The sequence below is a fragment of the Ascidiella aspersa genome, chromosome 3 (assembly GCF_963924565.1).
Source record: "Ascidiella aspersa chromosome 3, kaAscAspe10.2, whole genome shotgun sequence".
NCBI classification, from domain to species: domain Eukaryota; kingdom Metazoa; phylum Chordata; class Ascidiacea; order Phlebobranchia; family Ascidiidae; genus Ascidiella; species Ascidiella aspersa.
Genome location: NC_139449.1, coordinates 30,839,901 through 30,866,150, shown reverse-complemented (window position 1 = coordinate 30,866,150; position 26,250 = coordinate 30,839,901). Strand labels below are relative to the sequence as shown.

General features: G+C 44.3%; 2 protein-coding genes across 2 annotated transcripts in view; one reads left to right on the top strand and one right to left on the bottom strand.

Annotated features, from left to right (window-relative positions):
* The first annotated feature begins 5,598 nt into the window (after window positions 1–5,598).
* LOC146161561 (guanine nucleotide-binding protein G(I)/G(S)/G(O) subunit gamma-7-like) lies at window positions 5,599–6,928 on the top strand. Its single transcript, XM_083385461.1, has one exon. The coding sequence runs from the start codon at window positions 5,668–5,670 to the stop codon at window positions 5,866–5,868; it is 201 nt and encodes a 66-aa protein (XP_083241587.1). The 5' UTR covers window positions 5,599–5,667; the 3' UTR covers window positions 5,869–6,928.
* Window positions 6,929–9,922: 2,994 nt separating this feature from the next.
* Window positions 9,923–26,250, bottom strand: part of LOC146161560 (uncharacterized) — a 31,334-nt gene continuing 15,006 nt past the window's right edge. Inside the window, exons 3-4 of the mRNA XM_083384418.1 lie at window positions 16,597–17,371; window positions 9,923–11,250 (exon numbers count right to left, since the gene is read on the bottom strand). Of these exons, the coding sequence (XP_083240544.1) occupies window positions 10,716–11,250; window positions 16,597–17,371 (1,310 nt within the window). The 3' untranslated portion in view covers window positions 9,923–10,715. The remainder of the gene's footprint in view (window positions 11,251–16,596; window positions 17,372–26,250) is intronic.

The following is a 26,250-nucleotide window of genomic DNA, read 5'->3' as shown; positions in this document are numbered from 1 at the left end:
ATAACTTTACTGCGCTGCTGGTTCGGGTTGTTCTGTTACCTGTGGAAGGGCGATGAAAATGCTGTACGAAACAGATCACCAAGTAAGTTTTGTGCGAACGGTTACTGTTGATGTGTATTATATCAGTGCATTGACAGATTTTAAGTATCAAAAGGCAGGACGATTTGAAGAAGTAGAATTTGCTCAATTTGTTGCATATTTCGGTACTACTTTGCCAACAGTAATCGTTGCTTCTTCGGCATTCGGTTTCGGAATTTGTAACCTCGTTTCTGCTAGTTTTCTGCAGTAGCCCATGGCGCAGTAGCTGGAATTTGTTCATCCTGATTTTGCTGATATCAGCGCACGTCGGTTTGCTTCGGAGAGAAAAGACCGTTTTAAGGCCTGTGGTCTCTATCTGCGCATTTCCGGGACAACGTGATGTCAGATTCTCGGAGCTGTGTGCATTTATATCCCAGTCAGTAGATTTACCAGATAAGCGACGGGGCGCTGCAGGCAGCATTAGTTTTGCCGTGCACAGATAAGTTTTCGTTTTCGCTCTCCGTGGGCTTTTTGCGATCGATTTTGTTTGCAGCTGGTAAACTGGTCAGTTTGTAGGCTCGAATAAAACGTGTTTCGCCTGAAGTTTTTGTGTTGCAGACTCCAAATGTATTGCAGGTAATCTGACAAGCACTTGGTTCGCGATAATGGTAGATAAAGAACACGTTGTCCTCGTGTAAAGCGTAGAAGTGTTGTTGCTTGACTTAGTCAATTCTTTTAGAAAATTGAGAAAACCTTTAGACTAATTTTGTCAACACAACACATAGCATCGCACAAAACGATTTTTGAGGAAAAGCTTTATGTATGGAAATGCTAAAGTCTTGAGATGGGTGGATTTTTCGTCCTGCAAGTATTACACTTACAACAGGCTGCACATTTTTTAGGGTGTGTGATGTCCGTTTAAAGTTAAACAATAGCTAAACGATACGTTTCAGATGACCTTATGGACGGTAATACAAAATGTAATCATTGCCGAGCTTGAGTTCTTTGTATGATTTAATCTGTACTTTATAGTGCAGAGTTTCTCAGTCCATGAGCTGCGAGCCGAACTTCGGTGGCCGTTGGATTAGTTGGGGCGCCGACTACAGTAGTTTTATCTAAATTCTGAATGGATTGATTGCCATTAGTTTAGAACACGATTTCTCAATATTTGAGAAAAAAATACGAAAAAAAATCATAATACGAAAAAAATCATAATTATTAATTAAATTCGAATCTCTTTATGGCATTTTCTTATGTTTCGTTTGATTTAAGCTTACAAAAAGTTGAATTGGGTCGGCCAAGCTTTTCTGTTATACCTAATCTTTTGTTTTTCGGTCGTAAAAAGGTTAAGAAACACTGTCTTGGTTGAAAAAAACGTACCCCAGGATTACCATAAACTAACAGGACGGCAAAAAATCAGTTGTGCCTCAGTTTTTTGTCCAGCTGCGGTTCTTAGCTGTTCGAAGGGCCGCTAAATGCCGCGACGTTCGCCAGTTTACCGCACGCTTAACGAACACAATGGTCGCTCGTATAAAGCCGTACAGTTATCTAGGAGATAAGTCCGGACGTTTACAACCACTTACACCCCCCCTTTCCAATTGTGCCACTATACACGCCTCTCGCTCGTCGGACGGTCACGCTTCGACGCATCGGCGAGTACTTTTGGCGGGAAACACGGCTGCTGCTGCTTGCGGTCGTCATGGCGACGAAGGAACGTGGGAGAGCGCTGGTCGATTGTTTCCGATTGACTTTTCGCTCGCCTAAAAACTTTTCAGGGCGCACACGCCGATTAACCAACGCAGTTTACGTGGCCACATCACAAGTGGTGAATTTGCCATTTTTTTGCCGTTGTGTCTTCAACATTGGTAGGTTTACACGGCTGCGCTAAATGATGTTTTAACCTTTGGAAAACAGGATTGACACCGACAGACACTTAGAGAAAGGCGAGTATTTAAATCGGCCAAACCGTGGAAAGGTGAAGCGACCGCTGTTTTCCTGTGAAGGTTTTGACTCGAGTGCACGCCAAGCGCCAACGCTTGTCGAGTGTAGCGCTTATCGAGATGTATTGCTTTGTCGACTGAACACCACACTTTCCACAGAGGTCATATTCCAAAGAGGCGTACGAGCAGATTTTCAAGAACTATGGATTTCAGAATTGGGCTGGTAATTGTGATGAAAAGGTGAATTTATTCAGAAAAAGGCCCGGTATATTAAATTTAAAGGCCCGGTATAGCCTAAATTTACGGGCGACAGATGCGGTTTTAAGAATCATACATGGGTTAAGAGTTATTGCTATGTTGAAACGCGTACAAAAAGCATCATTTGGTACAATATTGTAATGTAACGATCCAGCCTCTTTGCGTAGTGTTATGTAGTGTGTGTCTAACGGCGGAGGTTAGTCTTATCAATCAGAGAAACCAGTCGCCAAAGCAGGCGTTTATTATATTGTTGAACGAAATGTGAAGTGGTCTTAAAAACTATAACACTGTTCACGCAGATGTCTGAACAACAGCGACGGTGGAGAACGTGCACTCCGTCATGAACAGTAGATTAAATCGCTAGAGATTCCATTGTGATGCCAATGCGTGGTGCAGTATGTAAATTTTAAGACTTGTAAACGGGATTTTCATTGTTGCCCTAAATTGGCCTTCGCCGATACAAGGAACTCAACATGCGCGCAGCATAAGCCACACAAGGAACGGGCATATCTCTACAGAGATGTCGTGCTCTGACTTTTTGCAGTCTTTAGCACAGTGGTGTCGCTTCGCGTAGCGCATACTTCCTGGTAGATGGCCTTTTGCGCTCTGTTTAAGAACTGGAAGCGACCGTATGACGAGCGGAGTACTATCAGTTTCATTCGAGCACTGTCCTATATAGCACTTGAAAATGTTTTGTTGTTATTCAGCAAAATCAATTCAACGGCATATCATGAAATTAGAGGTGTTTGTACAGAAAAAAAGTGTCACTTTCTAGTATTGTTTAGGCGCAGTGGTCAAATATCCAAAGCGGCGCCCCTGTATAAGAGATTGCCATTAATTACACAGTGTTTTTATTGAGAAAAGAAGACTTACAAACCATCTACTCACTCTAATCCTTTTATCGTTGATATTTTTCAGCTCAGGGGCGAGTTTGTACCGAAGTACATGTTTATAAGTTTATAAGTCAAGTTTATTTTGATATGTTGATGCAGTCCACAGCGAGCCTGACTGAAATCATACAGTGAGAAGTGACCTTTAGATTCACCGGACATTTTCTCCCTACCCCCTGCTACGCTTGATCGAACGGCCTTCCGTATCGATACAAATCATTAGATAGCGGAGATTAGAATTCAGGCAGTGTCGTGAAATGTGTAAAGCCTTCCATTTAGCCGTCACTGAACCTGTCCGTGTTGTACAGGTTCCATTTCTACCGAATATGCCACGCATTTAACCTGTTTAGTTCCGCGGTGACAAGGTTGTTTCAGGGCAGAATTACGGCACGCGTTTATCGAAAATGTTGTCTGAAATATACATACTTCTCGTCCAGCAGAGCAAACCACAGTGCAGTCCTTATGTGGCAGTTTAATTGAGTTTTTGCATCCGTGCCAGACAGCTTCTTGTTCAGAACGGTTGTGCTCACATATGGCCTGACGCCGTAGTCCCCGTACATTGTCGGAAACGAAACAGGTAGCCATTTACAGTATTGTATAACCAGGTGTAGCCAACTTATGTTTGCTTGCGATCAACTGAGATATTTTTTATAGACTCTCGATCGACTGGTTTAGTGAAAAAGTCACAAGAACACTTATTAAAATTTTTGAGCGTTAATTGCATTCCAAGCCAGCGATAGAGGTTGATTTATTACGTCAAAGAGCGCTTTATTAGGCTTGTCTAGACAACAATTGGTCATTTTATAGTTTCACTTGTGTGCGAAAGCTAACTGTAATGAGTACGTAACACATATTCGACGCGATCGACCAGGTGAAATATAGCGATCGACGTGTTGGCTACCCCTGGATACACCATCAGGTTAAAAGTAATACGGGACAGCATTTCAGATATTAAAATCTAACGATTGACAGCTTAGAAAATAAATATATATATTTATATGTTAACAAAATCAGTTCCATACGTCTAAAGCTAGTCAGTTGACTGGTCGCTGGATTGAATCGCTGTACGAGATATATATTGTCGACGAAAGTTCTTCGTCCAACCATAGGTTTCGAAATTGGTTCAATCTTTTTAGCAGCAAATCTAAACCGAATGGCGCGGCGGGCCCAGAGCACTTTTTCTCGCTCTGAGCGAGTTTCCGTGTAGGATGGCGAAAATCCGGGCGCTTGTTTATTATTTTTCTAATCGCGACCAAAACCGCGGCCGAAGCTCGAAGCGAAATCCGTACCCCCGAAGCCTGGGCAATTACGGAGGCAGTGTACAGCAACGAACGAAAACACCTTCATTCCTGAGGCTGTTTGGCGCAGTTGGTTGCTTTTGTTTTGCTTGCTAACGCTGCTGTTGTAGGTGTTCGACTCTTCGTGTTCTGATTCGAATCGAATTGCGTGGGTTTTTGTTTCTGGCACGTTTTTACGGAGTTTTACGCGTCGTGTGTTAAAGGCTTTGGAAATAGATTGCCCGGGCAATAAGGTCGTTTGGTAAATTTAGCGATGTTTTTGAGGTTGTGCTAAATACACGCGGAGGCTCATTAAATGACATTTGGGTTCGGTTGATTAAAATTTAAGATACCGGAAATTCTGGTAAAAATAGCACTTGCTTTATGACGTATTTTGGATCGCATGTCGCTCTACGTTAACGTCCCGTAAAATGTCAATATTAGGTGTATAAAATTGTGTTTCGAAACAGTTTAATGAATATAACAGCAAGTGAATGAGAATCGATTTGACAATGTGATTTAAGTTGGTACGATATGCCTAAGTTCATTAACTAAATTAAATCACAGTTGTCGCGACAAGTCAATAAACAACGAGAAATTTGGAGTGTTGTATTGACATCAATGACTTGATAGTCGACTAAAGTCACTGTTTTTAAATGGCGTGACATAACTTAATCGCAAATCGACTGACTTAAACTAATTTTTTAAACAACTGGCTTGTTTCGACTAAGTCATTTCGGTAAACGCGGTGACTATGAGTTGTTGCCTGATATTTAAATTTGCCAAGTAAAACCGTTATATAGTTTGTGTGTAATTTGCCAAGTAAAACCGTTTGTCGCTACATGTTTCGTTTTTGTTGTTATTTATTAAGAATATGACTGAGAATTGGTGAAGTTTGCCAACTATATAGTTTGTGTTATAATGACTTGGCATGGGCTTGACGTGCTATGATAAAGGCTGGACTTGGACTTATTTTAAAAGACTGGATTAAAACATACGTCATTTCAAATTTGTTCGATTACATCCAAGATTTTTGTTTGAAAGGGGGATTGAAATTCGGCTTCTTTGGGCTGAATATATTTGCCTAACCGGTCCAAAAAGACAAAAGACGTAAAACATACGTTCGAGCGTAGAGGGGAGGGGGGATTCTGAATATTCTATTTTAAGAGTTGCCACTTATAATATAAAAAAAAACTTGATTTTCTTTTCAGATCCGCATATTATTTTACTACTTCCCCAACTAAGTTGTTTCTTTTAAAACTTTAACAAAAAAATCTGGTAAAAATGTCAAACAACAAACGCCTACAAGCGATGGAGAAGCAAGTGCAGCAGCTGCGGATTGAGAACAGTGTTGAAAGAATTCCGGTATCGACGGCGGCCAAACAACTGGTAGATTACTGCAACACGCAGCAACTGAACGATTACCTGGTCACCAAGCAAGGAGCCAACCCGTTCAAGCCTGACAAGCCTTGCCCGGTGCTGTGACGGCCCCGTAAAAGTGACCCTGCCGACACTGTAAATCCAGACTACGATTTCTTTTCCGGGTTTCGGGTAAAGAACTTTTTTTATTGCTTGCCAAAACACCTGCCGTTTTTTTTCTAAGTTGTAGCGCCTTTTTTGTATAAGTTGTTGGTTTCTTGTATGCAAGTGAAATGTTTGTAAATTTCACTTGTATATGCGTCGACTATGAGAATCATAAGAAAGACTGTTTTCTTAGCAAATAATTTATGTTCCAAAAATGTTTTTTATGTTGAGAAAAGCAGTAACAGTTGTAATTCAGTCTACTGGGCAAATTTAACTTACGATTGTGTAATATTGGAAACGATCAAACGATCCTAATTGTGTCATGGAGCGTTGGAAAGTCCGAAAAGTTGGTTTGCATTATAAGTGCTATAATGCTTGCTTTAATGTATTTCACTGCCCACACTTTAGTACCAGTAGTTTCTACCATTATTTGTTGTGTATTGAGCCTTGACTGTTGTTCTGCTTAGAAAGTTTTAATCGGGCGTAAAATAGTGTTCTAGTTTTGGGGAAACCTTCTCGCACAAGTGGCTCTGCTTCTTAAAGTATGTTGCATATACAATATACATACACTGTCGACCTCTTTTTATTAAAATACGCAAAACTAATGGAGTGTTACAAAAATCGTAGCCGTGTTATATTTTTATTGGCAATATCATGTTTGGTTGTAAAAGTAACCCAAATGAAATTTGCTTTTCGTTGTTTGAACTGTTGTTGCTTTTTTATGTTACACGAAACACTACTGGACCCCTCATGTATTTTATAATTGAACTTCATACGAACAATACGTACTGCAGAAAACTGGTGTTCATGTCTGCCTTTTCTACTGCACAGTCGGATAATATATAAAAAGCTATTTCTTATAATTGTCCACGTATGACTTGGCATGTTACGCAGGTTTTTTGAACATTGGATATTTACTTCGTTTTGTACGCATTACCAGTTACTGACAGGCAGAAACTACTGTCATTGGTTTCGGACTCAATAAAGATATGTCTTAATACATTCGTGTAGCTGTGGATATTCGGTTTAAACCTCCCGCCATTTAAAACCCACTGCCGGAATTTTGTGCTGACGCTAAGGGCCCAAAACTCCCCAATACCTACCTCGACATATTTCGTCAGCAAAGTTATAAAACATACAATTTACTCCCGAACGCATATTGAGAAAAGTTCAGAACGCCTCGTCAAAATGCCACTCGTTTTCGGGTCATATTTTACTACTCGTTTACGATGAAGCAAAAAGGTCGTTTTCGCAAAATAAATGCACAAATTAGAAAGCAGGTAAGTTGCTTTACCTAAAGAAGCCATTGAAATTACCAAACTAGAAGATTAATTGCTTCAACCTTCAGGGTAGTTAAAAAGCTGAGGTGCACGTAGTTAGAATATCTTATTTCGATGTTTAAACAAGATTTTAACACCCGTTATTCATACAAACACAAAAGACAATCTACTTTAAACAACGCAAGCGAGACACTATTATTTTGCCTGACTCGAAATAAGACAAGGTTAAACTACTCAAGTCCGACGTGCGCTTGTCCATTAGCAAGTTTATAACCAAAAAGACCGTAAACTGTAAATCGTAAGAGTGGAATGGCATAGTGTGAAATATTTTCAGCCCATGTGAGAGAGTGGATTTAATGTAAGTCGGAGCCCAAGTCGCTTAATTTGGCTGTGGTTGGGCGACTTTATTTATTTATTTTTTTTTTAGTCGAACTTCAGTATTAATCCGACTCCGCAGCTCTGCCTAAAGTTGACCTGCTTCTGCAATTAATTTAAAATAAAACAAATTGTGCTTGCAATTTTCTTAACGAAAATACGTCCATAAATGTTAGCTATGTATTGTAATCTATGTTCAATGACAAACCCTAGGCCCGAAAAGTTTTCTTGCAACATCCTAGCGGAAACAGCCCCTTACATATAAAACCATCATATTTTCACGCTCTTAAGTATCCTGCACAAAAATTAAACCAATAAAACATTGCGATAAGTTTCTAATTTTCTTGTAAAGTATTCAAATATTATACTTAAATGTTGTACCGGGGTTTTGCTTTGGTTTCATCGCCAACCACGTTAAGAAATTCAGGAAACGAGAACACGTCTATTTGCAAACTTTAATAGTATGCAAGAATACCAATATTCTTGGGAATTAATCCGAATGGTGGTAACAGAGTTTTTTAAATATACAGAGAGCAGAAGTCTCCCTAAGTGTCTAATTAAATTTGGTGTCTTTTTAACCCGATCACTGCATTACTTTATCGTCCGTATCTCTAATAATAATACAACGCTTTACTGAAAACATATGTAATGCTTTACAAAACAGTGATAATGTATAAATCAAAAACAGCTCCTCTGGTAATTGTAATTGATACGGACGATATCAATTACAATTACCAGAGAAGCTGTTTTTGATTTATATTACCATGCCTGGTAGCAATAGTTTATATAGTGATAATGTATATTAGGTTGTTTGATTTGAAAAAACTCTGTTTTCATCGGCTATGATTTCTGAGCTTTCCTTGTGTACGGTCCTTGCTGACTGATAAACCTAGTGCACGACTCCCACTGATAACTGTGGAAATAGCTGAAAGCAAGCCACCTCCCTTGAATGTGTTTCGGGTTTAACCGTTCAATCAACGAAAGCGCTCAGGTGATTATTATTATTTCCCCGAAGAATGCATTTTTTTCTCAAATAAAAAGCGAGGAAGTGGCGTTTCGGTTTTGTCACATAATTTGGCGCGCTATGTTGCATGAACGGATAAGTTTTCTTGCTGATATCACGTACTTAACAATATGAAACACGTGTTTATTCTGTAGTACACAACATACAATTTATTAACAAAGTGTTACTTACATATAGATCATTCTAGAAAAGTGTTTGTGTGTGCTGTAGCTTTTCCTAAAATCACGTTGTTAAAAAATATTAAAAACACTCGATTAGCGAACTAAAGTATAAAAGCAAATATTGAAGTAGGTATAGCATTTTGAACGTTTCGAATATATTTTACTTAGCCATTTTCAACATGATGGGCATTGACTTAACGTAGAACATTTCTTGTAATCTGCCTCTGTTCACATTTGGTCAAGTAGTGTGTATCTCATTGGTTGATTGGTGCTAGGCATTTGTTGCGTCCAGACCGTAAATAAATAAGACTTTAAGGGATATTAAAGTTGGTACCATATTTGCTCTCTGCTTTAAACAGCAAAACTCGACAGCCTTAAATGTCGAAAGAAAATAAAATATGAAATATGTTGAAGCACCACAACATGTACTTCATATGTATGATAAAAAAAAGAAAGGCAAGAATAATAGCCCCACGAATCACAACAGGTTTAACTATAAGTGTCACAATCATCACACAATATTTATTGTTCATGGAAATATCCTTAAACACACTCACAAAAGAAAAACAATATTACCGCACAATGTCGCTATAGGTTTGTTATTTGTCTATACCAGTGGTTTTCGATCAGTGTAGCGTTTCTAATGCTGGGCGCCGAGCAATATATTTTAAATATTTTTATTAACAATGTTGTTCCTGCTAAAAAACTTCTTAATACAATTGTTGTGTACCATTGTAGTGCAGCAAATCAAAAATATTTTCCCAGGTTGGGCACAGTTGTTGATGAGGGCTGTTTCAATTTTCGAGGATGCTACACCGATTTGGAAAACTGTTAGTAGAACTACTTTACGTAGGGTGTCGTAAGTCACAAATATTGGAGAATCACTTGTATACAAAGCAGTTAGCACTATAACAGTGTACTTAACCTTAACCATTACATTGTGTGTTAAGGTTAGTAAAGGGTTTTATTTTGCACATATGGAACGATACGGGCTGAAAATGATGCGAATTGAAGCAGATATTGCTATATGCACTCATGTATACTTTCTGGGTTGTTTTTATATACTTTTGCTAAACTTGGTAAGAATCCGATATAAACTGTCTACGCTCTGTGAAGACAAACTAACCTACTTTGAATCATTAACTCTACAATCGAAAACACAATGTGACTTATAAGGTCGTTGTTTTTAATTTCAACTTCGCATCGGCCAAAGACGGTAGGGATTCTGCTTTCCCGACGACAGTGAACGAACGAACCAACGAACGAACGAAACCGAAAACAAGGAACTCATCATTTACGCAAAAATAAATAGGAAAACGAAAAAGGGGCGGCTGAAATTGAACGATTGAAAATACGCCAGTCTTCGATGCGCGAACAAGGCGTTTACAACAGGTAAAGCTCAAAGCGAACGAAAAGTTGGGCGGTTAGTAAAGTTTTTTTGCGCGCGACCGGGTATGTGACGTCATAATCAAAGCGTGAAACGTGTGTGTGGAAAAAAACTTCAACCCAATGGCTGATATTTTATCCAGCCGGTTTATAGTCGAAATTAACGGATTTATTTGACGTTAAAGGGATATGTCGTATAAAATTTAGCTTTTCTGTTACACAGTTATTTTGCGGTTAATGACATAAATGCAATATATCGGTGCCGCGTGCTTTCGTATCGTATTAAATTTGAACTTTTTTTAAATCGTTTCAAAGTTTATCACAAACATAAAAAACTGGTTATACAAAACTCTTGTGCTTATGCATAATATAGACTGCGGTGAGAATATTCGGGCGAATCGGTGCGTTGAGAAAACAGCAGTTTCCGTATAACAATGCTACAGAAAGTCGAAAACGAAGTCGCGAAGTTGCATACGTGGCTGGCAAAAAAACAAACAAAGAAAGTAAAACGGGCGAGTGGGAGATCGCGCAAAATAACATAGAAGAAACACGACACTCTCTTGGTGTATTTTTCATTGCATTTCACTCGGGGTAGGGGTACTTTCGAATATAGTTCTTTAGCGCCAGGGGCAGGGGTAGGGAGGCCAGCCGCTCGGGACTTTCCCACAAGCGCGCGTGGCGGTTCAGGCACGCGCGGCTGATCTGTTTCAGTGACGTCATCTGCCCGCCCAGGGGCTTCGCCAGCTTGATCGGGATCTCTTTGCGCGAGCCGCGCTGGTCCATCCAGTAGCAAAGGAACTGGCGCTCAGACGACGAGCCCCTAGCGGCGGCGCCGCTCGCAGTTTCTTCGCCACAAGGTGGTGCGGCGGAGTCGGCGGCTTGCGTTATTGCTGGGCGGCGCGTCTTGGACAACGAGCCGGTGTAGCTGAGGATCATACGGACCACACAGCGGCGGATGTCGCTCGCTGAGCCGGAGGACTTGAAGGACGAAGGGTTGCCCTTGCCGTTGCCGGTGCTTTCGTCGGTTTCGGAGTCAAAGTGGAAATTGCCGTTGGTGTTCACCATTCGAATGCTGGTGGCGCCGCGTTTCGACATAAGACTGAGGCTGAACAGGTGCCTGAGGAAAGAAAAGAGAAGGTGAGAAACCGGTAAAAATCTAATGTCTATAATGTAAACGGTAAACTAACTATAAACGTTACAGTACATAGAAAAACTCGAATAAGTCCAGTCAAAAGAATGTGTGGTTTCGTTAAGCGTCTTAGGTAACACAGAGCCTTCGGTTAACCAACATTAAGGTGATATGCTTAGTAGACACAAGAGCTATTACCGTTATAAAAAAAAAAAATCGCGTTATTTCGCTCCGTTCAGTGATAAAAATAGGAGGTTAAGCTAAGTATCAAAATTCTATTTAAAGTGGGACTTCTGTTGTCAAACGAAATATATAAGTTTTACGCGGGCGTTTGGTTTCAGTTTCAAGTACGGAATGCGCTTTGAACTTAAGAGCCCTTTTCGTCTGCCTGGGTGTTTTTCCTCGAAACTTCCCTTATGCCTGTATTCTAACGCTTTTTACAGCAAGAGCGCACACATATGGTGTTTGCGACTAGCTATTGCCTCGCAAACACGGGCGCATTTTCCCACGCTCTTTAAGCGGCGGCTGTGGTGTGAACGGCCAAGGGTCGCAGCGATTTCGCTCGCTTCTGATTTACGGCTGTTTCTAGCTCCCGTGTAATTCGCAGTCGGGAAGGGGAATCGCGTAGTATTCCGAGCTCTTTAAATGGCCGCAACAGCTCTTTGCTGTTATTTCTATCGATTTATTTAACCTTGGGCTTTGCTTAGCAAGGTCGTATTTTACACTGTCGCCTGCAACGTCTACCTTTGTTTCTGCCAACGACGTAGCGACATTTACAACACCGTGACACACTTTTCGGAGACGAAATTGATTTGTCCCGACGCGCCTTTGTTCTTTTCTCGGAGTTCAAAGGTAATGAACTTGTATTTAGTCACATTCACCGATGTCTATAAACGCTCAAACAGAACCCGAGTGAAGTCTTTAAACCGCAATGGGGTCGAAAACAAATCCACGACCTCACTTCACTTTTAATTCGATACGGAACGGAAATTGTAAAGGATCAGACGACCTCTGGTCATCTTCCGCCACTCAGGACGCGAACTCGAAGCCGGAAAAGGCCAATCGTGTCGCTTTCTCGTGTAGCGCGCGCGACACAGCGGTCCATTGTGTCGCGAGGTTTCGGCGTTTTCTGAAAGCGAGTTTCGGATTCTGGCGTCCGGGTTTGTTCGCAGTAAGAGCGGGGAAGTGCGGATCGTTTTTACGGCTCGTTCAAAGGGGCGATTGAGTCCTAAGCTGTGTGTTGGTGGGAAAGCTGGCACAGGAAGCTAGGGTCAGTGTTTTTTTTTCGCATCCAGTGGAGCCAACAACAACAAAAACAGGTTTTAGGAAACCCCAAGACGTTTCGTGTGTGTGTATGCGGAACTGGTAAAGATTTTTCAAGCAATAAGCCGTCTTTTGGGCGGCTGGCGGTTTACAACTTTGTTTCTATTTGGAGAAATATTTTACTTTTTATTAATACCTTTCTTGGCGGAACAAACGTTACTTGTTTTAATCGCGCAAAGTTTACATTGGAAGGAGAGAACAGATAGGACATTTTGTTATTAAACAGCAGTATATATATAAAGTCCGGCGTCGCTAACTTTTGTAAATAAGAAAATAGGATGATAGCAATAACGTGTTAAAACGCTTTGCCAGTGAATGCTTAATAAAATCAAAAATTGATTCGTATGGAAACGCGACTTCTTCTGCGTTACCACAGACCAAAGCGGGTGTTTTCCGCCTAGCATAACGCGACAGGGTTAAAGCACAAAAACAATCGTTTCATAACGCAAAAAAAAACTCTCTCCAAGAACGGCAAACTTAAAGAGCATTCGACGACGCCCATTAAGAGTTACGTAAGCCGTTCGCGACTTATATAAGACGCGAGTGCTCGGCCTAGCGCCCGGTCACGCGGAGACAAGTTCGCCGCGGGCGTTCGGCTGACGTCACAGGACTCGCCTTTGTTGCATAACAATCGATTTTTTGCGAGAGCTGGGAAGTCAACGTTCGGCCTCTGCTCGATAGGTTTGGGAAGGCGACGACGCCGTTGACACGTTTGGCGCGCCGCAGAAAGTCCGCTTTTCGTCGAAGAGGGGCGCAATCAACAAACGGGCCACTTATAGCGCCAGCTGCCGCCGCTGGGAGAGTCCAAGGAGTCGATTGCTTTCCCGGAAAAAACGGCGCCGCACTGGAATCGGATCCGGAGCGCGGCCGGGCGCCACTTTTCGTTGCGTTTGCGCTTTCTGTGAAGCGACCGTCGGCAGACTTTCGCAGAAAGCGCGAAAAGGGAAAGCGACCGGGCAAATGTGACATTCAACACGGAGGTGGCGGTGTCGGCCCACTAAGCACTTGAACGGTTTTTTCAGCGAAACGAACAGATAATCGCTGTAATTCGGCACGAAACTTCACGGCGGCTTTTTCATCGCGCTCAAGACCTTATGTAACCGTCTGGATCGGCGCCGTAGTGTTTTTTTTTTCTTGGCTATACGTGGCCAAATCTGCTGACAGCTGCATTTTGTCGCGCGATTTCCGTATTGCGACATTTCGTTGCCGCCAACGGAATCGCGAGTATCGATCGGTCGCCCTTGAAGCTGTTAAAATGCGATCGACACAAGGGCAAAGCGAAAGTGTGGGCGGGGAGTCGGAAAATCGATCCTGGGAGCTGGAATTCCCATCTAGCAAGGTTAAACTCATTAAAAACGACAATCGGTACGGCGGCGGGCAGACAAACACCCCCTCCCCTCTCACAATCCAGCTGCGGAATTTTACCACAAAAATGACGAAATTTTGAGCACAATCGGTCCAGTGTGTCCATCGCGCTAAAAAAACTGAAAAGTGTACACGATTTAAAGCCCTCCGTTTTCAGCGTTAAAGCTGTCACGCCGCCGACGCAGGACGACAAGGTAAAACGGTTTCGCGCGTCACGAGTTGGCCGCATTTCGGGTTCAGTACCTGTCATTTCGCGTGCTCTGTACCTGCCTTACCCTACGCGCATTAAACCCACGTCCACTGGCTTCGCAAACACGCCGTGATCTTGTTTTTGTTACCCGCTGGCGCGTCCACATTCCGACACGTCCGGCGTCCTCGGGCTTAGGACCTGGTCGCGTCCTGCCGGCCAGAACCATGTTACATAACCTTGGCGATTTTTGTTTCCGAGAAGCCAGAGCCAGAACGCGTGTTTCGTCTCGCCGCTGACAAATGTCAAGTGCCTTTCGGTACATTACACACCCGTTGTTGCCAGTTGCGCTTCTCGGAAAGTGCTGGATGTGGCGATTCGACGACCTTTGCTGGCGAGCTGGTTTTCGCAGAAAATTGGCGCGAGCGTGCAAAGGCGAACTCGGATTAGAAGTGACTCGCACTTGGGAATGAGTCAGCGGCAAAGTTCGAAATTCCGTTGTTCATCGTTGGCGTGACTCACTCCGCATGCAAAGGCTTTGTCCGCCGTGTTTTCGCAAAACAAGCGATATTTTTTGTCGCACCCGTTCGCCAATCCGACGCGCTGTTTTCGTCCAAGAATCGTAAACTTCAGGAACTACTCCGAAAATGAAATCACGACAAGGCGCCAGACAGTTCAAAACTTGGTATAAAATTTCGCGAAAACGGTGAAATTTCTTAGAATCAGACACTTCACTTTACGGAAACAAAGCAAAACCTTCCCGAATTAGGTTGTATAGGCGTCTGTGCGAAGTACGGCGAAATCCGCAAATATAGAAATCACCGACAAATCGTAGCGTACAAGAACCGTCGGGGCAGAAACGAAAGCGAACGAACAAAAAAAACGCGGGTGGCACGTTTGCAAGAAAAAGGCAGCTTGAGACGGTTTCGATAGGTCTCAAGTGGTCTTTCTCGCACTCGCCGAAAACAGACAGTCCTTCCCGGAAAACGGAGTTACGCAACAGACCGCAAATCGCTTTAAAATAAAGCCGAGCCTGTTAAAAAGGGCTTGTCGACAGATCGGTCAGCCGAAAATTGATAGCTCGCATTCCCAGCGAGGTTCGAACCCAAGACCCAAGGACTTGAGTAATTTCCGCGCTTTCTGCTTCTTGTCTTAAAAATAGCGTGGCAGGGGGTTTAACGGCAAATAAATGCCAGCTCATATCAGCGGACAGCAATCCAACATTTTTTTTTACTTTTTTTGCTATTTTTAAATAATAGGTTTCACAGGGAAAAAAACTGCGCTTCTTGTTCAATTCTTAACCGCAAAAATCTTTCGCTTCTGTTCCAATTGGATAACCAAAACATCGCGCAAACCGTTCGGACGCGTGCGGGTGTATATAAGGAGGGGGCGGTTTCTTGGAAAACGCGGTCATTGCTGCGACGATTTGGCAGAAGGGCGGCGTTAAATGGACGACCCTTACCGAGAAAAGGGAGACTCGAGAGATAGAGTGTCGCTTTCTAACGAGCGAGGCCGTCGCCACTTCCCGGGTTCCGCGAAAGCTTTTAAACTCGAACGAGAGCGCTATTTTACCTGGAAAACGACTGTTGGGACTCGAGCGCGGCCGCGGCCAAGCGCTTTGTCCGTTTTGTTTCACATATACATATATAGGCGCGATGCGATCGGTCCACTTAACGGCGTCGGGCGATTTAAGTCGCGCCCGTGCAACGAGCGCACTTCGAATACCGGGAATCGGACAAAGAGCGACTTTTTAAATTTAGAATTGGCGCAAGGACCGGGTCTCGAGTGCGCCGCAAACTTTGCTGCAGCAACTTTCTGCAAAAGCGATTGCGCGAAACTTGAAACAAAACTACACCCGCCTAAATATCTTCTCTGGTGTTATTTTTACAGCGGACATGCTTTAAAAAATTATTTTTTGTAACGAACATTTCTTACTTTTCGGCTACCATGATGAGTTGCATTAATACGAGATAATACAGTTGCAAAAAGTACCATACCCCTCGGGAAATTTCGCCTGCGGTGGGCTATTCGCAGAACAAAAAGTTCATTAAAGGCCCCTTAAGATGTCACGTTTATTTGTAAACTCGGGTAAGGTTGAAAAAAAAACACGCTAAAGTTATAAACGTGCCTTGAATGTCCGGGAAAACCCGTGTGTTTGAATTTCCGAGTCAGGACGCAGGCCCTTGGCCGCATAGCGCGAACTGAATAACGGAAAGCACCTGCGCTAGTGGTGGTGGTGATTTCAGCGGCCACAATCTATCTGGAACCAGGAAGCACGAAACCTAGCCAGAAATAAACCTTCCCGCGAACAATTGGGTCAAATTCGAGCCGCTTGTTCGCCAAAAATCGCTTTTCATGGAAGCGGGAAACAATAGAGTCAAGAGCCGCGCCGCTTTGGTCCAATAACGCGAAAATGATAGGTCAATTTATACTAAAAAAATTGAAATTTTTCGACTTACTGTGCGTCGCTGCTGTCGCGAAGTAGAAAGGTTCCGACCGGTGTTCCGCGCAGCATCTGGCGCGCCTGCTGCCCGGTCATGGCGCCGTAGTACCACGGGCACTCCTCCACGGTCTCGAAGACGCGCGCCAGGCGGCAGATCTCGTTTGCGGCGCGGCTGCTCTGCCGACTCGAAGCGAGGCCGTCTGCGGCAAACTCGTCCCGATTTCCCGCCGAATAACAAACATCCGAATGCGGGCGCTCGGCGTCGAAGGCGGGCGTGTTGGAAATGAAGTCGCCCTGGCGTCGGTTGGAGCGCGGCGTCGGAGAGCGCGAGTACATATCGGCTAGCAGCTTCTTCGAGTGGCAGTAGGCGATCAGCTTGGCGTAAGAGCGCTTTGAAAGTTCGAAATGCGCCAGGGAGGTGGAGGCAACCGGCCGACGCTCGGCGCTGTCGACGCGCTTGGCCGTTTGCTGGCGCTGATGACGTGTGCGTGACGTCATGGCGCGTGCGGAGCGCCGGCAGCAGCACTGAGCCGCGGCGCTAGAGTTTCGGTTGTTGTGTTGATGCTGGTGATGGTTGTTGTGGCCGTTTTGCTGCTGGGCGACCACCGGCGACTCGGCCTGGTTGAAGAATCCGACTGAGGGGGCCATGCTTGGCGACGCGGGCTGTGACGTCACAAAGGAACCGCGCTGGTTGACGTTGTTCGAGAATTGAAGACAATCGCTGATGCTGACGCTGTTCGGGTGGGCGTTCGTCGCAAAACAGTGGCTGCTTTTTTGAGTGCAATTAAACTCTGCAAAAAGGCAAAGAAACAAAAGTTAAAACTCTTTTCTAAGACAAGCAGCCGAATTAAAGCTAATTTCCAAATAAAATAATAAAAATCGATGACAAATAAACCTGAACTCTCGCGGCTAGTCAAGGCAAAACACTGACTTCATACAAGCACCAGCTTTCAAACCGACCGCTAACGTTGCGTAAACTGAGTGAGTCAAAGCGAACAACTCGAGACCATATTTACTTTCCCACCGGCTGCAACAGCGACTCTGGCGATGTCGCCTAAATAAGAAAACAAGCGAGCTACGCTGGTAAGCACACAGTCGTAAAACAGCCACAGAAGCCGTCCTTGTTCGGGATTAAAAGTGCAGGAGTCCGAACTGAGCGAAGCGCAAGTCCTTCAACCACATTCTGAGATGTGACCTATACCGAAAATGCATCGACTCATAGCACTGCACACATGCGCGTGACTCCTCTTTGACTTGTACCCTAAACTGAACTTTCGTCCGCTTTTAGTTCTACTTTCTGCTGCTGTTAATTATAGTTTCAGTAGCTGGTAATTTCACGCTCAGCTACTTTATGACACGCGTCGATTTTGAAACCAAGACGGGTTCAAACGCTGTTTCACTATACACATTCTCTCACCAAAACTGACACACACTGACCTCACGTCGGGCTCGCCATTAAAGACTGTACAGTCGATCGCCCGGCGACAATTCGCGAGAAACAGAGCGACGGTGACGGCTTTACTTTTTCGTGACGAACATTTCTGGTAAACCGACAGAACCAGCGCAATAGCGAGGCCGTACAAGGCGCAGGCCTGGGCTAGCCAGAAAGCGAGCGGCACAGTTACGCAAACGGCGCACCGGGCCTACCTTTTCGGGTGACCGGCGAACCGGCAAAACGCAACGGACGTCGTACCTTTTAACTAGCGGTAAACCGGCGTCAACCGGCCGAAAACTTCTGTCGAAATTTCTGTCACCGAGCCGTGCGATTAAAGCGCATCAGGCCAGCGCTACCAGTCTACTGTAGCCCGCTCGCGTCACGACTGCTGGCGAAATTCCCCGCCGGGCCCGTTTCGTTCGTAGTAAAAGGTCCATTGACAAAAAAACGTCGCACGCACGCGAATCGGCGGCTATTAGCGCGGAAAAACCTGCGCCTTACGTCGGGCACGACTTTCAACCGTTGTACTTCTGCGCTCAGCTGGGCACATGACCGCGTCGCGTCTGACTGATCTTTGCCTTGCTGGTGATGATTTAAGAGCGGTGAAGTCATACACAGTTGCGGTTAGCGTTGCGCCTCTATGGTTTAGGAGAAGTGCGGTCCGGGGCCGAACAGGAAAGCACGACGGCTTCGATTTTCTTCTCAAACAAATGACGTTTGCTCGGCTTTGGACCGTTTTCGTCACATGACGGTATAGTTCTTACGGTGGAACAACGGCAGAACAAACACCGATCAAAGTGTCTGGGCAATCACGGCGCCCTGGCGTAAGGTGTCCACGGTGTTAGACACCAGGCGCGGTTTGACACACGGGTACGTTTAATATTAAACAACAGAACGACGAAAAAGCCCCAAATATGCATTGAAATCCAACTACGCCGATTTAAAAATTTTTTTTATCTGACTAGTGGCTCACAAAATAAAGCTAGCTCCACTATGCAGAGTGGTAATCGATAAAATTCACTCTAACGATAGATATAGTTGTAAACTTACATTTCTTTTACACTGTTAGAGCGATTTACATGGACTAGTTACTGCCAGGTTGCTGACGTTTTTCACAATCTGACCGCCCTTGCCGAGTTCTAACTGCGCTACTAAAATAACTGCGCTACTCAAACCGAGCAGAAAAGCGTGACAGGCCATTTCTAAAACCTCAGCACCATTAGCAACAGCAGCAGTTGTGCAATCGACCAACTGCTCGCATCACATCAACAAAAAGCCAGTCTCAACAGGAAGACGCGCACCCGAAATACACTTTCAGTCGTTGACGGACGAGCAAGCAAGAGAGTCGGCCTCGTTTAAGCTCCACGAGCCCACCGCCGCGCCACAGATAGCCATCAGTCAGTTCGGCAGCGCGTTAAAGGGAAATCGCCTTTTAGAAGGCGGCATCCGCTCGCATGCCTGTCGCTGCGGCGCTTTACTGAGCCAGCGTGAGCCCTCTAGCCGTCTATTTGAACCGGTCGCTGTCACCTCTGCGCTTGAAAAGGTGCAAGGATTCTGCGAAAGCCAGAGGGTTCCAGCTCCAACGAACGCCTCGAAATCTAACACAGTCGTTGCTTGGCCTCGCTCTGTGCTATCCAGTTAACCACCGCGGCCCCGCCGCGTTATATACAAGCCGCTCTCCGAAAAGGAGCGACGATCGTTTGAATACGGCGAACTGCGAGGCCTTGAGCGGCCGTGTTCAAAGCCAGGTGCCTTCGCTCCCTTTTTTCCGTTCGGCGCCCCAAGCGAAGTCTGGGAAAAGGGTCGAACACCGCCGCGCTGTTTTAGTTGGACGACTCGCGCTAACCAAGTGGTTTTTCTAACCTGTACGAATGTATGTATTTTAAGAGATTCACAAGTGTACCATCGGGTTGGCGTAATTTTGGAATTTTTTGCAGAGATATTAGTCGTGCTGGCAAACATGCGAAACTAGAATGTTCACTACACATAAGATAAATTATCAAATTACATTGTGGCATTTACCTGTTAACTTGGCGTGTAGTATGACCGACGTTGTTTTTTAAAAGTATACGATTTTTTTTTTCTCATTGTACAGCAATCTCACAATTTTCAATCATTGCGTAAGTCATTGAGGGTAGCTATTTGTCAACAGACTTAGTATAGGACGAACAAAAACGCTTTAAAGGGGACCACATGCAAGTTTATCGAGGTTTAATCTTTCAAAACTAAAAGTCACGTGAGGGGCCGGCATTAGTCGACAACCTTGCCGTTTTATCAGCGTCCTGGCATTTTGTTACAAACGACAATCGCAAATCGGTGGCATTTTTTACACAAGTATAACCTATGATCGATTGATTGATTCTCTGAAACGGTGCGGTATATTAAGAGGCGCCACTACTAAATCGCTTTGCGAGGAGTGATGGATTAAACCATTAAACGAATCAAAATGTGGGTGAGGGTATGGGAAACAAAGCGAATGCGATGCAAATCGTTTCCTTCGCTTCTAAAAGTCGACTTAAAAAATCACATTTCCTAAATAGGCCACGGAGACGGTGGAATGACTATAGGCCACCCTTCCAAGTCGATTCCAGCTCCGAAGCTGGTGTGGCACGGATTAGGGAAAGGCGGAATTGCGCAATCAATCAATCAATCTTCTGGCCGGTCTTTTTCGCTTTCGCGCTCTCGGTGGAAGAAATCACGCTTTGAAGCCACATCCGCGAGTTTCTGCCAGATGAAACGGAAGCGAGTGGGCCGCCGAGGGCTGACGCAGTTTCCTCGAAGTCTAACGGGTTGGAATACGCTAACGCAGTTTCCTCGAAGTCTAACGGGTTGGAATACGCTGACGAGCCGATTTCCAGTGTATGAGATTTGCCGAAAGCCTGTTTACTTCCGATAGCGGATTAAATGGACAGACGCAAGCAAAACAAGATGCGGTTTGATGCGTCATAGAGTTGGAATCACGCCTCAATCCTTTGTCCATTTACCGTTGATTTTTCCCCGTCCCGAGGACACTTGCAAGGCGATAATGCATTGAGTCCCGACTCCGACAATTTTCCGCGAAACCCGTTGTCGTTTCGAGCAAGAAACGGCTCCAGTAAACAACAACAGGGTCTATAAGTGATACTAAGTATTTGGGGTGTTTTTAATGCTCAGGCTGTTTTCGGCTTTACACCACACAACGTACTGGTGACGACTAAGGAAAGGGTCCTTCCTTCGTGTGGGCGCACGTGGGAGGGAATTATTGGCGGAGGGAGACGTGCCAGCACAGTGGGGTCTAAACGGCTTCAAAATTAAATATATTTCGTAAGTGCGGTTTTCCGAGCGACCAGCATTTCAACGAGGTTTTCCGACGCCTGGGCGTTTGAGTATGGTTCGAAGTGGCGAGCGAAATACACACACAAAAAAAACACTTGACATTTGTCGAAACCTGTTTTCGGGAGCGACTCGAACTCTATTCCTGCTTTGCGATGTTATGACGACTGTCGATTGATCATTGACAACTTGTGTTTACGAAGTGAGTCAGGGTCTACAGAACCCTATAACAACGCTAGCGACTCCCATTTTGTCAAATGGCTCCGTCCGAATCGTGCCCAAGCCTTTTCCGGGAAAAATGAAAGTCGCGCGCACTGAAAGGCATAATGCATTCCAACGCCCTGGCTCAAGTCACTTCGACTTTGGTCCTTGCGGCGCCCGTCGCTTTCATTTCGCGACATTTTTTGAGGGCGTCACAAAAGGAGAAACTATAGTTTAAAAGTCTAACGTACGCCACCGACTGTCTAGCCGTTGTGACGTTCACCGCCTATGTACTTCTGACGCCTTATATCTGTATAGTTTTTTGGCAATTTTCGGAGATAACCCAAAGTCGAGATCTGTTATATGAATAAAAAATTTGCAAAATAGCCTTTGGGGCAAGAAAGTCTTTTCGATTTGTTTTAGCAAGGCGAAGCTTTCCCTTATTTTCGAAAAGTATTTATTTGTCCCTTAAGAATGACAAGGAAGTTAAAAATGGTTAATTGAATTTGACGTTTTATCCTTATTTTTAATATAAGATCTTTTTGAGATTTTGACACCAAATTTCTGTTAGACCGAACCACTTGAACCTGATTTTACCGTTTTTCTCTCCTAATTATTTTTACAGGATTGTTGCGTAATAGGGTGTCGCAGAACCTATACGAGAACAAAATGACGTCCAGTGCATTTTCTCGAAAAAGGGAGTGTCCCAGATTATTTAAACCTTGAAACGGGTCCAAAATGCAAGTCAGGTAATCACCAAATCAAGAGGCGGGTCGTTAACCCCTCTCAAAAGGCACATGGTTGTACGTAATGGCCTACAGCAAACAGGGAAGGTAGTCGGAAATCCACTTCGGCTGAGAGCCGGGAACAAACAAATGTGGAACGTGATAAAACGATGCCGAGAAACCGCAAGGTCGTTCGTTTGAGAACATTTACCGGCAGTTCGCTAATGACCAAGTGACGAAGTTCCTTTTCGAAGCATAGAAAACATACTTTATTTGCTGTTGTTTCGTTGATTTTACAAGAGCAAAGCCAAAAATGGAGTTGCATACCGTTGTAGCTTATGCGGAAAGGTTGTAACATTTGCCGACAAAGTGAAAGGTCTTGGTAAGAATTTCAGCTAAACCAACTTAAAATCAACTTTCGTTTTCTTGTTGATATAAAGTTAGTACAGGTTAAGCAGACGAAACGCAAAGGAAATAGTCAACAAATGTATAAAACAACGACAGCTTCAAACAATTCAGTCCCAGTGATTTCAAAATAGCTTGTGACCGCCAAAAAATTCCAGCCCAATTTTTTTCATTTTTAATCAATTTACCAAAACATATTCTCCACGAAGGCGACAACGTTTCAAAGTAAAATCAAGTCACTGGCTTAATCTAAAAGTACCCCCCTCCCGGCATAGATCTTCGGCCAAAAAATCCAGCCGGTGATTCAGCAACTGCAATTGCACGCTCGAACTGCAGCGTGGGCAACTGGGCGTCGTGTTCCAGCTCCTTAGGCCGGTACGCCGGCCGGTGGATTTGTCATCAATGACGCCGAAATATGAGGGGCTGGGTCCGATGCGCCCCACCACACCCCAACGGGACCCCGAAATTGTTCAAAGGGTCGCGATCGCGTTTCGCCCTACGCAACAAAAGGTGGTTCTGAAAACTCAAACGTTTTTAGGTGTGTACGCTTAATTTCAGTGGATTTGAAACACATAAAACCGGGAATCGCCTATTTTTCGAACTTACAAAATTGTGAAGTTTGAGCAAACAATTACTTCAGTAGCGATTTAATGCAAAATTGAACCGCGTCTAACAATGTTAAATTATCGATTTAATTAGCTTAAACGTCGCTTTGAAACGCCGTTTTCGCGTCCGCTGCACTAAGTCATGAATTGAGGCAAAAAGCTCAACTCTGCCGCAAGGCTCGAACTGTTCAGCGCTTTAGCGCAGTAAAACCGAACATTTTGAGCACTGCGCAAAAGGCACAGTTCTCGTAGCTCTTTAAAGCATTTCAACCAAATATACTACATAGTTTTATTGAACTAGTATATTCGTGTAGCTGTGTGGACGTGATGCCTCCACGTTTCACAGTGTTTTAACGGTTACGCGGACGCCGAGAGTTGCGCAATTTGAACTCAAACGAACCCGGGTTCCGACTCCCCGGTTAGCGCGAACTGGCCGCGCGCCAAGTCGCACACGCACACACACTTACGCACGCGCGCGCAATACACGCATCACGCAAGCGCAGACACACTCTCTGTCCTTGTTGGATACACAATCGCGATTCCACGCTCTACGTCTGATAATGAAATGATTGAACTACTTCATTGGGAAAACTAATTTTAGTTATAGTAGACTGCTTTTAAAGATTTTTTTTCTAGTTCTAAATAAGATACACACATAAATATGCTGTTGCTGCCAGGTAAAGTATTCTAAAAAGAAGCTCTTCCATCAGGGAACGCTGCATTCTTTCGAGAAGACACGCATATTTTACATAAAAAACTCCACAACTGTGTTTGTTAATCTAGATTGGCGCTTACTACACGCGTATGGGGGTGGTTTAATCCCTAAAACTACCATCACTGCTGCATGATCATAAAACTGTTGAATTAAACGCCGAATCTTTATAAGGGCCATTGCAAAAGAGCAACAACAGATGTCAAGCGTTCCGTGTCATAAAAAATCTCGGAAACACCCCCGGGAAATTATACAAACGGGCTAGCCCTTGAATTCGCAATGACTGGTCGGCCAAGGTGATGAATTATGCATACTAAAAGGGTCGTTATCGGTGGCTCGCGTAAGCAATGCAATCGTAAATTGCAGACTCGTTACGGGCTTTGCAGCCAAGAAACGCGGAGGCACTCCTGGCCGAGAAGACGAGGCCCAGACGGCTTTAAATAATAGATGTGGGTTTACGTGAAAGGTATAGGAGAAGGATGGCCGACACTCAAAATAGTCCTGACTTGGGATGTGTTTGATTCTTTGTATTTTTTTCCGATACCGCTACTTTGTTCGAAAAGTGTGGACGTCCGATCAGATTCAAAATGACGCCATTTGCTAAAGTTAAAAAGCAATATGGTATTGGTTAAATTCTAAAGCTGGAAAAAGGTGGCACTTTAAGTGTGGGATCCGCACCGATGCCTCGTATGGGATGTTACCACGGCCTAAGAAGGGGTACCGGCTCCGTCAACCGTACAGTCTTAAAGTTGGGCTTGCTTTTAACTCAACCCGGTCGTGCATGCATCATGCATCAGCCAGACACCTTAGAGTATTAGCAAAAGGGCGCGAGTCTAGACGTGAACTTGCTTAGTTGGCGCGAACCCCAGTTAGTCAGGCAGGAACGCGAACAAACCGTCAATCAGTCGCAAGCGCGCGAAACAGCGGCGAGGCTGTCGGTCTGCGTTGCGGCAATTCAGCGAAGCGCTCGGCAACGACAAAGGTCGGGCTGCCGGACGAAGTAGAGCTTTGACATTCGCAAATCCAGCAATAGCGCGCCCTCTGAAGCGAACGCTAAAAGTCAAAGCCCGCACAAAAGCGGGCACTGATCAAGTCAAAGGGTCGAAAAGGGTCGCAGCACCACCGCTGCGTTTGTGTTCGAACCACGAATCGAGCCCGCTCGAACCGCAAGGGAAAGAGAAAGTAATGTGCATTTAAGCCGCGACCAAATAAAGCAAGGGCGAAAGGGCAAAACTGAAGGTTTTTTACGTGCCGGGACCACGAATTCGTCTTGAAATGACGCACGAGCAAATATGTTTGAATTCCTCGACCCGCTGTTGCACTCGAAAAGGGAACACCTAACACAAATCGACGCTCTAAAGGCATCCGATTGCCTAGTTATTTTATGTTAAAAGGGCGTAAAGGATGTGGGTACACGTTCGTTAGAATTTCGCAACCAGTTTTCTATAAAAATCTATTCTAATCGGTACAACCAACACAGCGACAGATTTATGTCACACAATTTGGGTTTTACGAGAACGCAAACGTGTGAAATGGAATATTTCACAAAGAGACGCGGCCAGTTCGACGAAATGCCGGAAACGCCAGTAATTTCCGGAATCCATATGTGTAGCGTAAAATTTGCTTGTCATTGTTCCGGTGGCAAAGTTCGAAGTCCAGGGCGTTTGCAGGAGAGTGAAAAATAACAATTGGTCACATGCCTCTGAATAGTGTGGGTTTAACTGACATTGGAAGCATTTTTCGAAGCGCTAGCACTGCTTATCAAACTTTTAGAGAATGTTACGTAGCGGCGCCGTTGGAATGTTTTCTTGCGACCTTAAAAATCAGGGGAAATAAATAAAACGTCACTCTACACAACAACATAATAAGAGTAACCAATATATAGCGAAGTGAGAATCTTTTTGGTATATTTTTCGTTTGCTTAAGAACTAAACACTTTCTATTTGTTGTCCGTAAAACGGCACCACGAACCCCAATTCGGGAACCACCGCTGTAGCCCGTTCAGGCACTTGCCTTCATTCCTTTTTCAGTCGTGTTTTTTGCTTCGTGGTCAGTTAATTGGCATCTTTAATGGCCACATTAATTGGCCAAATTATAAATGGCTTCGTAGAACAAGGATAATGTAAAGAAGCCTTTTCGATCAGTCTTTCTCACGAGCTTATTGCGTCATCGCAAAATTGCCTTGCCTTCGAATGCGGCCTTTCATTGGATGCCGCTCGCAGCTATTACGAAACAAAAGGTGGCGATAGTTTTTACGAGGGCGCATTTCGGCTTC

Coding starts and splice junctions, on each gene's coding strand:
- LOC146161561 (XM_083385461.1), top strand. CDS start 5,668: ATGTCAAACAACAAACGCCTACAAGCGATGGAGAAGCAAGTGCAGCAG.